The sequence below is a fragment of the Furipterus horrens genome, unplaced genomic scaffold (assembly GCF_987537825.1).
Source record: "Furipterus horrens unplaced genomic scaffold, mFurHor1.1.pri manual_scaffold_9, whole genome shotgun sequence".
Taxonomy (NCBI): domain Eukaryota; kingdom Metazoa; phylum Chordata; class Mammalia; order Chiroptera; family Furipteridae; genus Furipterus; species Furipterus horrens.
Window position 1 is genome coordinate 28,585,499 of NW_028327179.1, and position 12,594 is coordinate 28,598,092.

Consider the following 12,594-nt stretch of genomic DNA (forward strand, 5'->3'; position numbering starts at 1 on the left):
GAACACTAAAATGAAAACTGTATCACAAGAAACAACAACAGAAGCTAGGGAATTGAAACAAAGGCAAACTAGGCAATGAGAGTGGAAAAAGAACTATAGGTATGGAGAGCATATTGGGGGGAGGTCAGCAGGGAAGGGGAAGGGTGAGAGGAGGGAGACGGTATAGGAATTAAGAAACATCGTAGGAGGGAATGGAATAGACAGAGAGAGGTTGAGAAGAACTATATGCACAACCAATGGACATGGACTAAAAGGGGGGGACAAGGGGAGGGAGGGGGGCCACCGGGTGGAGGGGAGCAGAGGGAAGGGAAATTGGAACAAATGTAACACTGTAATCAATAAAACACATTTAAAAAAAATAAAAAAATAAAAAAATAAATAAATAAATAAAAATAAATAAATATTCACATTTAAAAATAAATCTCTTACATTACTCTTTTAAATTTATCCAGTGGAATTTAAATATCATATGACTTGATATTCATGATTATCTATTTTTTAATACATAAACAAGCTCTTCTTTAGCATTTGAATGTTTTACATCTTTCCTCTCTTTTCTGAATTTATATATCTATTCTCCTTATTCCACAAAATTTTATTCTAATGTATAATTGTTTATGATTGAATGTTTTTTATTGATCATCCTAACATGTTCTTCTGAAATAAAAAATGCACTAATTAAAAAAAAAAGTGTGCAGGTGCGAGAAAGAAACTGAGATTATATTTTAGTCATTTTCTTTAAGAAAGAGAAATGTATTTGGTAGCTTTATGTTTCATTATTTGTCAGTCAAAACAGCTTTGAACATATTTTATCTACTAAAAGAAAGTTGTTGTTTTGACCTAATGTTAATGAAAGAATAAGACCCAATTCTCAAGATATTTGTTCTTTTATTTAAAATGCCAACTATCACAACACATTATACAATGAAATGAAGATCTTAGAATCACATTAAAACTTTTTATTTATTTATTTAAAGATTTTTATTTATTCATTTTTAGGAGGGGGAAGGGAGAGAGAAAGAGAGGGTGAGAAACATCAATGTGTGGTTGCCTCTCACAGACCCCAACTGGGGACCGGGCTTGCAACCCAGGCATGTGCCTTGACTGGGAATTGAACTGGTGACCCTTTGGTTTGCAGGCCGGTGTTCAATCCACTGAGCCACATCAGCCAGGGCTAAAAACTTTTTAAAACATCTCTATATAGTCACAAAGCATTAAACATGCTGCAGGGATACAAATATAGTTTGATACCAAATCTCAGTACATTTTCACCATAAAAACTAATGGAGAAGCAGAAGCCTGTCTGTGAGCTTCCTTTCCTTCAGCAGGAGCTGATGTGAATACTTCCAAGAAACAAAAATGATTTCTTTCTTCAGGAACTATATTATTGACAAGTTTTTACAATTCCATTGAACACTATGCTTTGTTGATTTCTATTTCTAAGGAAGTCATCATATTAGAATTATAACACACTTTTACAACACATATTGGCACAATAGGAAAAATAAACACTTTCTGAGTTTTCAACTCAAAACAATGATTATTATTAAATAAATAATTATTTCTCATAGTGCATTTCTCATTTTTTAAAATCTTTTATTGGCCATTGACACAAATGAAGCTCAGTAAATAACACATAAGTAGTTTATTTACGTCTTCTTTCATAATCCTGCATTGCACTCCTTTCATAAGCCGCTGAGAACAAAGAGAAAGGAAAGGGTTCTTTAAGAGGATTCACTGAGGGAATAAAACAACGTTAAGGCATACATAATGACTTTTTCAAAACTCATAATGACTTTTCCCCTCGGTTGAAATATTTCCAAGAGTGTTATTTACACATCTTCCGATCTTGTCTCAGTCTCTATCTTGGTTGGAAGTGACCTACCAGCAGAATTCTTGGTAACTTTACTCATTCCTCCTATACTGAGTACCCCAAAAGCATATTTCCACAAGATAGTGCAATGTTGATTCTCAGCAGTGTTCTCAAGCAGTGGCAGACACCCCTGGTGATTTATAGAAAGGACAGTGCCTAAGTTAACCAGGAATATAATAGGATGGAAACAAAATGTGGAACTTTTATTCTAGAACAGAGTCAACAAATCTAGCCCACTACCTTTTCCTGTAAATAACATTTTACTGGCACGTTTTTTACATATTGTCTATGGCTACTTTAGCATTGAAATGGCAGCTCTGAGCAGTTGTCACACAGATTGCATGGCTCACAAGCCTAAAATGTTTACTACGTGGCTCTTTATAGAGGATGTTTGCTGATTCCTGTTATAGGGGTAACTTACAGTGTGAGAGTCTCTTCCTGTCTTCTGGATGCCTACTAATGCCCTCGAGACTAAAAACAGCCTCATCGTCTGTAGAAAGGACAACTGTGCCATCTAAATACAACACAGTTTAGCTTACCTCCTAGCACCCTAATGTCCTGTGAAAGTTTCATCACTGCGTTTAAAAGTACTTAAAACACACCTAGCAAGTAATTTAAGTACACTGGCTACCTGGACTAAAAAAACGCCAAAATATTATATTATATTATATTATATTATGTTATGTTTCATTATGTTTCATTATGTTATATTATATATTATATATAATTCTAAAGGGATCTGTAACCACAAAAGGGTAAGATCAGACCAATGTGATCAAAGTAAAGTATACTTTTCATCATTTTAACTAACATTTTATATAGTTATTTTTACATCATAGTGAACTATGCTTTTAAAAATTCAGTGTGCCCTGTATAAAATAATAAATTTAAATAGAAACAGCAGATGGAACTGTGGAAGATGTGTAGAAACTACAGGTGCTACTGCAAACACTTTGCCGGGTGGGAAGGATTTGTGGAGAGAGAAGGTAGGTCAAGTTTACAGTGTCATCCCTTGCCTTCAACATGGAGCAGAGGATCTCCAGCATACAGCCATCCGTAAGTGAGATCGACAATAAGCTGGTTGTTTTGTCAATCACGAATACATTTCTGGGTTAGAAGAGTCTGAGGCCCAAACCCGCCAAACTGGGCAGTTCTGAAGGAAGCAAACGATTCATTGCTCGCCCTGGTTTGCTCCTATGACGATAACTAACACAAGTTCAGTTTAGGTAACATGATCCTGCTCCTCAGAGAAGTGAGGTGAATGCTAATGTGACCTAAACAAAGGCAGATCAGAGATTTAACTGGAACATAATGTCCTCTTACCTGGAAGCAGTTTCTTACAGGGCCCTTGAACCCTCTGAAACCCTACGTAAACTTTTGTGTGTATGAATGAGGTGAGGAGGGTTTCTGTGGGAAGCGGGTTTCTAGGTTTTTCTGGGTCGTCAAAAGGGTTTGTGACCACAACAGGATAAGGATCAGATGGCTGTAAAAGATTATAATAATTTTGCCTCAGCTGAGTATGTGAAAAGATCTCTGATTGAGTATAAATTACATTTTTGCCCATTTTTCCTTTTATATTTTTTAACTAAAATGAAGGAACAAAGATTTAGTCATGAATTAATTCTGATCCTATTCTATTTATTATTTATAATACATTAGTACTTTAAGTATATTTAACAGCATTTAATCTGTTCTGAATTGTACAGTATCTATATTATTTGTAAAGTTAAGCATGTCCTGACACATAACAATTCTGGAAATGGAGAGTTGAAGACTGCTGTGATCATCAAGAAAACAACAGCTAAATAAGGGCTAGCGAACACTTCTGATATGAATAAAGCCGGTGTGTTTTAAATTTATATTCCACTTCCAAAAGCCAGGGGATAATACATATCAATAAAACAATTTTAAGTTGTTTATTAGGTAGACTGGTAATGTCTTTAAAATTTAAACTTGAGCAGCTCCAAAATTACTGATGAACAAATGCAGATATCATTTTTGCATGATTTTCCAGATAACTGAGAATTAAACCAGCACATCTTTCTTACATATTTTCTAGAAATTTGAAATATTCTAGGTGGATAAGACAGAAGCAAATTACTTTCTAGTTAATTACATGATTAAAACTTTAATTCCAGTTTTACTCAACATAAAATGAAGATAATTTGAATAGGTTTCCCAAGGAACCTAAACTAGGGACTGTAAGTAAGGCCCGAATGTGCTTAACAATAAATCAGTCTCTAAGGGTTATTTAACCTTGAAAATACTATGATGAATGAGTTTTCAAATACAAATATGTAGCATTTACATAGAAAATAGAAACAAAGGAGAAGAAAGGAAACATCTGGCCTTCATATCAAGTGAGAGTTGTTCAGAATGAAAAGAGGCTATGAGGAAAATTGTGGCATCCCTTCTCTCAAAGGGTTTTGTAGCCAACACTGATTATATATGTCTCTAGGGTGATTTGATTATTTTCCTTTTTGAAGGCACTGGAATGGACTATATTATTCTCAAACATCCATCAGGATGTTTTGGATGTTTTACAGTTTGAGCTTCTATAACTTTATGAAGAGCAAGTAATTTGTATAAGTGAATTCATTTTGTTTTGTTTATTTCTTTATTTTTGTGTTGATAAATTGCCAGATGTAATGTCTTGTAAGACTTTCAAATTATCTTGGTAACAAGTGAAATTCAGTCTTCTTTCCTGCATCCTCCACACCCTTAGTTCAGTAAGTTTAAATGTGGCTTATTTAATAGATATGAGGGAAAGAGTATTAGATTAGCCTGAAGATTCAGGTTAGGTAATGATTGAATGGGGCTGACACTGGTAAGGCTGGCAGTTTAGAGAGATATTGTGGTGATATCAGTTTAATTGGCTATAAATCCATTCTTGGGTTTATTTATTGCAATTAGATTGTTTACACCATTAATTCTTATTTTAAATTCATTATTCTTTTATAATGTTTTGAAACTATGCCTTAGAAAGAAAATAATACAAGTAGATTTAGGATACTATTATCAGTCATGATTTTATACATACCAGAATTTAAAGCTCTTTTGCCCATTAGTCCAACAAAGGAATCTGTTTTATGCCCTGGAAAAATACATTTATGGGTATTTTAATATGTATATCATTAAGGAAATAAACTTATAGCTAGCATTAAAAAAAAGCAAGCTTCCAAATAGATGCACATAAAATAAATATATATCTATTCCAAGTTTTGGTGAATCATAAGAAACAGATTCCTAGTAAGTCTTATAAATGATACTAAAACAATACAATGAAAGCAATTCTCTCAATTCTATATCTAAATATTAGCAAGTTCCCTTTATTCATACTATATTTCATCTGTTTATATATATAAAGTTTTAAATATTGCTGCTATTGAAGCTAGCTTTGATTTTTAGGAAGTAATTTCACGTTTGTGTGACGGAGAACTATCCAGGCTCATTTCCTTTTGTTACTGAATATGCTTTATATCTCAGAAACCGAACCTTAAGTCAGATCCCTACACCTGACAATTATAAACTTCTAAAAGGTCACTCTTTCTATTTTATTGGATTTTAAATAATACTCCTTTTGGAAAGTGTGTCAGTTTTTATATTAATGGAGTGCATTTATTTTCATTACATGGAATTTTGCTATATAGAATTCCCTTGAAAGTCAACTCCTTAGAAAGTAAATCTAAATGATTTATTTAGCCCTGGTTGGTATGACTCAGTAGATTGAGCACCAGCTTGTGAATCAAAGGGTCGCCATTTTGATTCCCAGTCAGGGCACATGCCTGGGTTGCAGGTTAGGTCACCAGTTGGGGGTGTGTGAGTCACCAGTTGGGGGTGTGTGAGGGGCAATCACACATCGATATTTTTATATCTCTCTCTAAAAATAAATAAAATATTTTTTTAAAAAGAAAATACATTTCTTAAAAAAAAAAAAAGATTTATTTAGTTTCAAAGATGAGGCCTCTGGAAAAAATTGCCTTAAGTCTAGTGGGAGGATATCTCTTGGTTTACACTGGATTAGTTGAAAATAGGGCTGCTTTCTCACTGTGGCCTACTCTGCCACCCAGTGAACCAAAATCCAAGTCAGGGTGAGTGAGCCACAGTAAAATTAAGATGGACCCGTGGGGCTGTCTGTCAACTCTGGTTCCATTAATTGGGAAACTGGGATCTAATGACTGTCAAGTGTCACAACTTTGCCATCTTCACTGTCCTAAGACATTCTTCACTGTGCTTTGAAAGACTAAGTTTTCCCATTCAGTTATAGAATAAAAAAATGTATGTCCATCTTTACCTTTAGTAAGGATTATCCATTCAGACATTCACTGGAGCCTCCTGGCTGCTGAATTACCCTAATAAGTGATGTCATTATGGCATCCAACATGCTCAAAATGAGTTACGATACCTATAAATATTTGTGTGTGTTTTTTGTTTGTTTTGCAGTGTGGGGTGTCAGGGGACAATGGGTTATGGATTTTTATCCCTAGGATTGAAATTCTTAACAATTTATAGGAGTTAATAGTTTTTTCTTTTAGCGGCTTAAACAGCAACAGATATTTATTATATTACAGTTTCTGTGGGTCAGGAATTCAGCAGCAGTTTAGCTGGTAATTAAAAGATTTTTAACATAATGTCTCATTTTGGAAAATATGATATGTCTAAGTCACAAAGCTTTAAACAATCATGTTCTAGATGTAAATATAATATGAATCTTCACCATTCTTATATTGTTTTAATTAAACATATTAAGCCCTAAGTTATAACAGAAAATAGAGCAAGTGTTATATAAATTGGAACTCAACATTTGTATTTGATAAATGGCAAGATACTTACTTTTATGAGGGATCTTGCCATAACCTAGAGAAAAGATAAAATGAGCAAACAGAATAAATTTGTTTTAAAGATACTACATTGTATCTTTTAAGGAAAAGTAAAAGATAAATTGATTTAAAAAATATGTAACATTTCCCATTCATAAATTTTCCTGAGGAATATAGCAAACCATAAATGCTAATAAAATTATTGATAATAAAAACAAAATATGTTAACAAAAAATATTTTAAAGTGCTTGCTATGGGTTAGAGATTCAAATCCAGGACTGGGAGACTCTTCAGGCCCGTTAATAACTGTTAGGCTATGCCACCTCTGTGGTCCTATAAGAAGAACATATTCTAGGAGGGCCACCCATTTGATGCTCAGGAAAAACAGATACAAGTCCATCTTTTTACTAAACAGGCATCATCATGAATCTGTATTTCAGCCCACTAAAAATTTTTTTCACTTCCCTACATGAGCCTTCACAATAGTAAAATATTTATTAAAATGTTTACCATAGAGAGCCTTTAACAGGGCCACTTGTTTTTCCAGTGAGGAATCTGACAAGAAACAATTAGCATTAACTATTCACAGGCCCCACGGATAGTACGACGAATTTAAAGAAACTGAATATTTCTCCTAGGAGACAAGGGGCAGCAAAGTCTATTCTAACCCCAATGGTTTACAATCAGCCCCCACATGCACTTACAACACCCTGAGTGCTACCTCTGGAAGCCCTGTGCCTTCTCCTGCTTTGTCAGTTTGGATCTTTAGCCAAGGGAGCCAAGGTTGGTTCCTGTTCTTCGGGGTTTTGGGTCTAACACTGAGGCACGCCAAACGGATGCCTCCCTAGCTCCGCGGGCACGTGCCTGTGTTAGTGAGGTGTGGGCTAGAGCAGCGCGCAGCAAAGGGGTGGTGGGTGGGGCCGGAGGTGGTTACCACGCGTTTTAGGCTGGAAATCTACTCAATGAGCGAGAGAAAATTTGGGTGCTCTGGGAACAAGCGAACAGACCGGGGGTTGGGTTGCCAGGAGAGACAGAGAGAAAGGAGGGATGGCTGCCCATCTCACCAGCATCCCGTTTGCCCATCAATCCGATGAATTTACGAGGCTGGGGTCTCCGGGCGACTCTCAGCAGAAGACGGTCAAAGGGCTCGGGCAGCTCCTCCTGCGGCACAGACGTGAGGATGAAATAGGGTGTAGGGATCTGCGCGAGGCTCCCAGACACCCGAGTCATTCCCGCGGGTAAGCTCCTGCCCTGGTCAAAACTCAGGTACCCACGGTGGGACCCGTGCTGGGCCAGGGCTTGGAAACCGGCTCCGCAGGGAGGCTGGAGGAGGCCGGGCTCCCCTAACGCGAGGCTGAGTGGGGTCCGTGGCAGGGCGCTCCCGGCCTCCACCCCTCGCCCGGAACTCGTGTCCAGCGCCCCGCCGCCTCCCCCAAGCCCCTGCGAGTTAGCAGGAGGCGCAAAGTCTCCCAGCCCTGTGCGCTTTCCACTCTTTGCTCCTAGCCTGGGGACCCTCACTCATCTGCCTGTTAGCCACCTGACTTTGTCTGGACTCGGACACGGGCTTTGGAGACGCTTCACCACCCTCAATGCACACAGGTGTGTATCGAGGTTGGGGAAGGGTGACAACACTGGTAGCGACCTGTATGGCGCGACTTTTAACTGTTTCCGCGAGGCGCGCTCCCTTGCACCAATAGCCTGCGAGTCATACAAAGGAAAACTTTCGGCTGCGTTCTCAGGTCCGTAAAATAAATGTCACCGTAGGAAGTTAGCTTTGCACCCACCTTCGTCCCTCTAAGCCCGCAGCAGCTCGCCCTTGTCCCCGCACCTGCCTACGTCCGGCGTGCCCCCCTCTGTCCCTGCCCAGCATTTCCAAACGCCGGGTCCTCCAAGCTGGACTGGAGTACCCGAAACCCCCCTTACCAGGGGATGAAACCTAGTTAAGTTTCCAGCCTTGTGAGGACCCCGGGCTCGTCAAGGAGGGCATTATTGCGCCAATGAGTTCCCGAGACCCGACCATGCCGCTTTCGGGAGGAAACTTAGATGGTGGACACAAAATCTCGCGCGGGACCTAGGGGGTGGCATCCCTTTACATCCCCCCACCTCCCCGCACGTCTCCACAGCCACTGGTCGCGGTTGCCCGGCAGGCTAACTAGGGTGCTACCGCGGGGGAAAGTGACAGCTCCCGAGCTCGGTAAGAACGGCGAGGGCCAGTTTAGGACCTGCACTCACCCTGATCGGGTCATTGTCGGACCAATAATTCAGATCATCGTCGGTTTCGATTTCTTGTGCCAACAGTTGAGTGGAGATGAGCAAAAAGACTGCCAAGGCCACGAGGATTTTCATGCTGGATTTCTGGGAAGAGAGGGGAAAATAGATCGAGGAGGGAAAAATTACATACCTTTGGGAGTGGCTATCCTAGAGCTGGGGCAGAATGTTGTCGGTCCCACAGCGGAAGTAAGGACCGATCGAACCAAGATAAAAAACCTAAGGGTCTAAAGTCCCACCGGTACCCTTTACGAAAGAGAATCATGCCCCAAAGCTTCTCTAATCCCCCTTTTCCTGGGTACTTGCGCCACCAGCCCCCAACCCACCACCAATCCACAGCTTCATGCCTGGAGGCTCTGCAGGTGGAAGACAAAGAGGGACTTTGGCAATAGGATTACTCATCTCCCTGCTGTCCCTCCACTGTCCCTCGCCCCAGCGGGCCCATCCAGCGCTGCCGGTCGCCACCTGGGCGCTATGCACCGCGCGGAAAGCCTGCCTGTCAGGGAGCAGACACTTACTGCTGCGGACAGGCCCGCAGTGTTCCTCTGGCTGGTGTGAGCGCACGCACGGCGCTCCGCACACTTCTTCTCCCGGGCGGTGGAGAAGGTCGCAGCGAGCTTTCTGCCTTCTTTAGTGCCCTGCCGTATTTATCCCAGGCTTCACGAGCCTGGAGACCCACGTGACACGCTCCCCACACGACTTTCTGCTCAATATTTAATTAGCCGCCTCCCCTCCTTTCACTTGCGTCTGATTGAGAGTTTCCGAGACGGTATCCCGTCGGTGCCCATAATATCCGGACCCAATTGAGTTCGAAATGACGCAATTTTAGGAAAATTGAGATCTCGCCATCCAATCCCCTGTGGCCAGTCTTCTTCCGTCCACAGATCTGCCACCCCCTCCCCTGGCCTTCTTCCAATGAGATCGGGGTTCCATGACACCTGAGATTACTCATCAAAACTGAGCAAAGTGACTCATTCCTCGGACTTCGGCAACTTTTCCGTCTCTTGCGACGTTAGGATAAGTTGCACTTTTAAAGATGGTCAAATAACTTCAGGTATTAAGATACTGTCGTCGGAAATCGTACTAAGAAAGGAGCACTTGGAATGGGCATTGTTTTCTTTCTATTTCCGTCTGCAGTGTTTTAAGTGTTTCTGAGATACGTCCTTCTGTGAGCAGAGCTTCCTACTCCCACACCAGCTAGAATACCTGCCGTTCTTCAGCATCACAAAAGGATTTTTAGTCTCATATTACTTCAGACGAAGGACACAGGTTTATTTTACATTTTTGAGAAAGGAGAATTTAAATGTAACGTTGCAGGTAGAATATGTCAGTGCCATTCTAGGATACCTTTTGTTCCAAGATATTTAAGTCCTCTTTCTTGATACATCCAGGAGCAGGGGTTGGAAGAGGACTTGCTTGTGCTTCTCTCCTATCCTTTCTTGGTAAGACTAAGAAACCGGCAAATTGGTACAAGATTCTTATGGGGTATCACTAAAGGACTCTACAGATCATTCATAGATTTTTTTTTCTGTATATGAAAGTAAATGTAGTAAAGATGCTAATTGGGCAGTCATTAACAATATGAAACTATTAGCCTAATAATATCTGTACAGAAGTCACAGATTTCCATGAGCCCATAGTTTGCTTTGCAGACACATTTCTTTCATCTTTAAATGAACTAAACGACATTTCTTGGTTGGAGTTGTTTTCTCCTCTTTACTTATTATTTCATTTTTCAGTTAATTCTGATGTTTATAGTATAACACATAAAAGAAATGCTTTTTGCAACTTATATAAGCCTGTATATTTTTCCTCTAATACTTGCTTTTTAAAAAATAACCCTAAATTTTGGAAGTCCCATGTATCTATCTCATTTTGTATGCCTAGCTTTACAATGAGAGGCATTCTGATTTTTGTTTTTATAACTTTTTCTATGGAAAATTATAAACATACAAAAGGAGAGAGAATCATTCACTTGAAAGTTTGCAAATTTTACCTACAAACTTCATATTTCCCCCTCCACTCATATTATTTTAATAGACATCATTTTAAGTAAATATTTCAGCATGTCTGTATAAACAAGGATTTCTTTAAAAAAATAAAAAGAGCCATAACATTATTTCTCCTAAAACAACATAAACTAATTCTTTACGACATTAAATATCCAATTGTTCAAAAATTCCAGTTCTTTCATAAACTCCTACCCCATACAGTTTACTAGTTGAAATCAGAATTTTAATGAAGTTCATGCCCTGTACATGGTTCACATATCTCTAAAATCTCCTCTAATCTGTAGTTTTTCTCTTTCCCACCCTCCCTCCCTACCTCACCTTGCAGTATATGAATAAAACTATCAGTAAAGTGTACTACATTCTGGAGTTTTGTGATTGCTTCCTTATGGTTTCTTTTAACTCGTTGCTCTGTCCTATCCATTTCCTGTTAGTTGGTAGTTGTATGTGGAACATGGGAAACTTCATCCCATGTAAGTTTAGTTTTTCTGACAAGGCTACTTTACACGTGTTGTTAGGAAGCACATGATAACTGATCGTTTCTCCACTGATGACCACTTTCTAGATCCATTAGTTAATTCATTAGTATTTTCAAAATAGTGTTATTCTGATTTTACCATTCATTTTTTTAATTTTTTTTGGTAGCTGGACTATTTCTTCTGCATAAAGAGAAACCTTTTTTCTTAACTATTTAACTACTTCAAGACATGCTAAATATAAGAAAGATAGGATAAGTGCTTGATTACTTCCCTTTACTAATTTTAAAAATAAGTTATTGAGTTAACACATTCCAATGTGGTCTTTTTTCCCAAATATTTTAGGATTATTATGACCTCATGGATTTAAACACATTTGAAGTATTTTAGTCCTTCAAAGAAAGATAGAAGCAGGTCTTCTTCTAACTGATGCTCAAATCATCCCATTTTTTTGGCTAGCAAATGACATTTCTAATTGGCTCCTCAGACTTTGATATGCCTTAAATGGACTTTAATGGCTTCCTTGGTTTTTGGTAGGACAAGATATTCCAGGTTTAGCCTGTGTATTTTCTGTCTCAGCCCTGGAGTTTGCATTTAAGGAACTCTCATTTCCTTTCAATTAGAAATGATAATTAGAGATTATAATCTGGGCATTGTGGGTGCACATTGCTACTGAGTTTTTTATTATTTCAAAGCCAATGAATAGAGCTGAAAATGTGTCTGTGTGTGTAAAATTGTGAATGTATACTGACACTTTCTATTCAAATCTAGATACTATGGGGTCTTTCCTTGACCTTTTCTGTTTTGCATCTTTTCTATCATGCCAGAAAATTCCAGTTCCTAGTGACATTAACAGGATTATTCACTTGCTTTATCCTAATACATAATGCCAACATGACCAACTATATGATTATTTGAAACAGATTAAGAGTTTTTATTTGTAATTTTTAATCTTTAAGATAGATCATGCTAGCTAGGTATGTTTGGTCAATTTACTGTGTTTTAAAGTCACTTTAAAAATTCTTCTCTGCATGGTTATGCTACACACATACACATAGTTTTATTTGCTTATTTTGCTCTGGAGTTTTAGGGATTGCTTTTTAATTTTTATTTTCTTTTAAGATTATGTAAAAGACATGGTTCCAAAC

The 12,594-nt window shown here is 38.6% G+C and overlaps 1 protein-coding gene across 2 annotated transcripts; it reads right to left on the reverse strand.

Annotated features, from left to right (window-relative positions):
- Positions 1-944: 944 nt before the first annotated feature.
- On the reverse strand, positions 945-9,580 carry TAC1 (tachykinin precursor 1). 2 transcript variants are annotated; one of them, XM_090287209.1, is made up of 7 exons: positions 9,480-9,580; positions 8,926-9,048; positions 7,758-7,854; positions 7,204-7,248; positions 6,707-6,730; positions 4,914-4,967; positions 945-1,695 (listed from the first exon to the last, which is right to left on the reverse strand). In XM_090287209.1, the coding sequence occupies exons 2-7, from the start codon at positions 9,037-9,039 to the stop codon at positions 1,646-1,648; spliced, it is 384 nt and encodes a 127-aa protein (XP_090143335.1). In that variant the 5' UTR covers positions 9,040-9,048; positions 9,480-9,580; the 3' UTR covers positions 945-1,645. The 2 variants fall into 2 exon arrangements, with proteins under 2 accessions (XP_090143335.1, XP_090143336.1); XM_090287210.1 differs by lacking the exon at positions 7,204-7,248 and having other exon boundaries at positions 9,480-9,577.
- Between the last annotated feature and the right edge of the window lie 3,014 nt (positions 9,581-12,594).

Bases quoted from the DNA above. Each gene is read 5' to 3' on its own strand.
- TAC1 (XM_090287209.1), bottom strand. From the start codon at position 9,039: ATGAAAATCCTCGTGGCCTTGGCAGTCTTTTTGCTCATCTCCACTCAA. The intron at 7,249-7,757 runs GTGAGATGGGCA...GTTTCTTGTCAG, and splicing joins GATGGGCAAACGGGATGCTG to ATTCCTCACTGGAAAAACAA. The intron at 6,731-7,203 runs GTAAACATTTTA...TCTTTTCTCTAG, and splicing joins CCTGTTAAAGGCTCTCTATG to GTTATGGCAAGATCCCTCAT.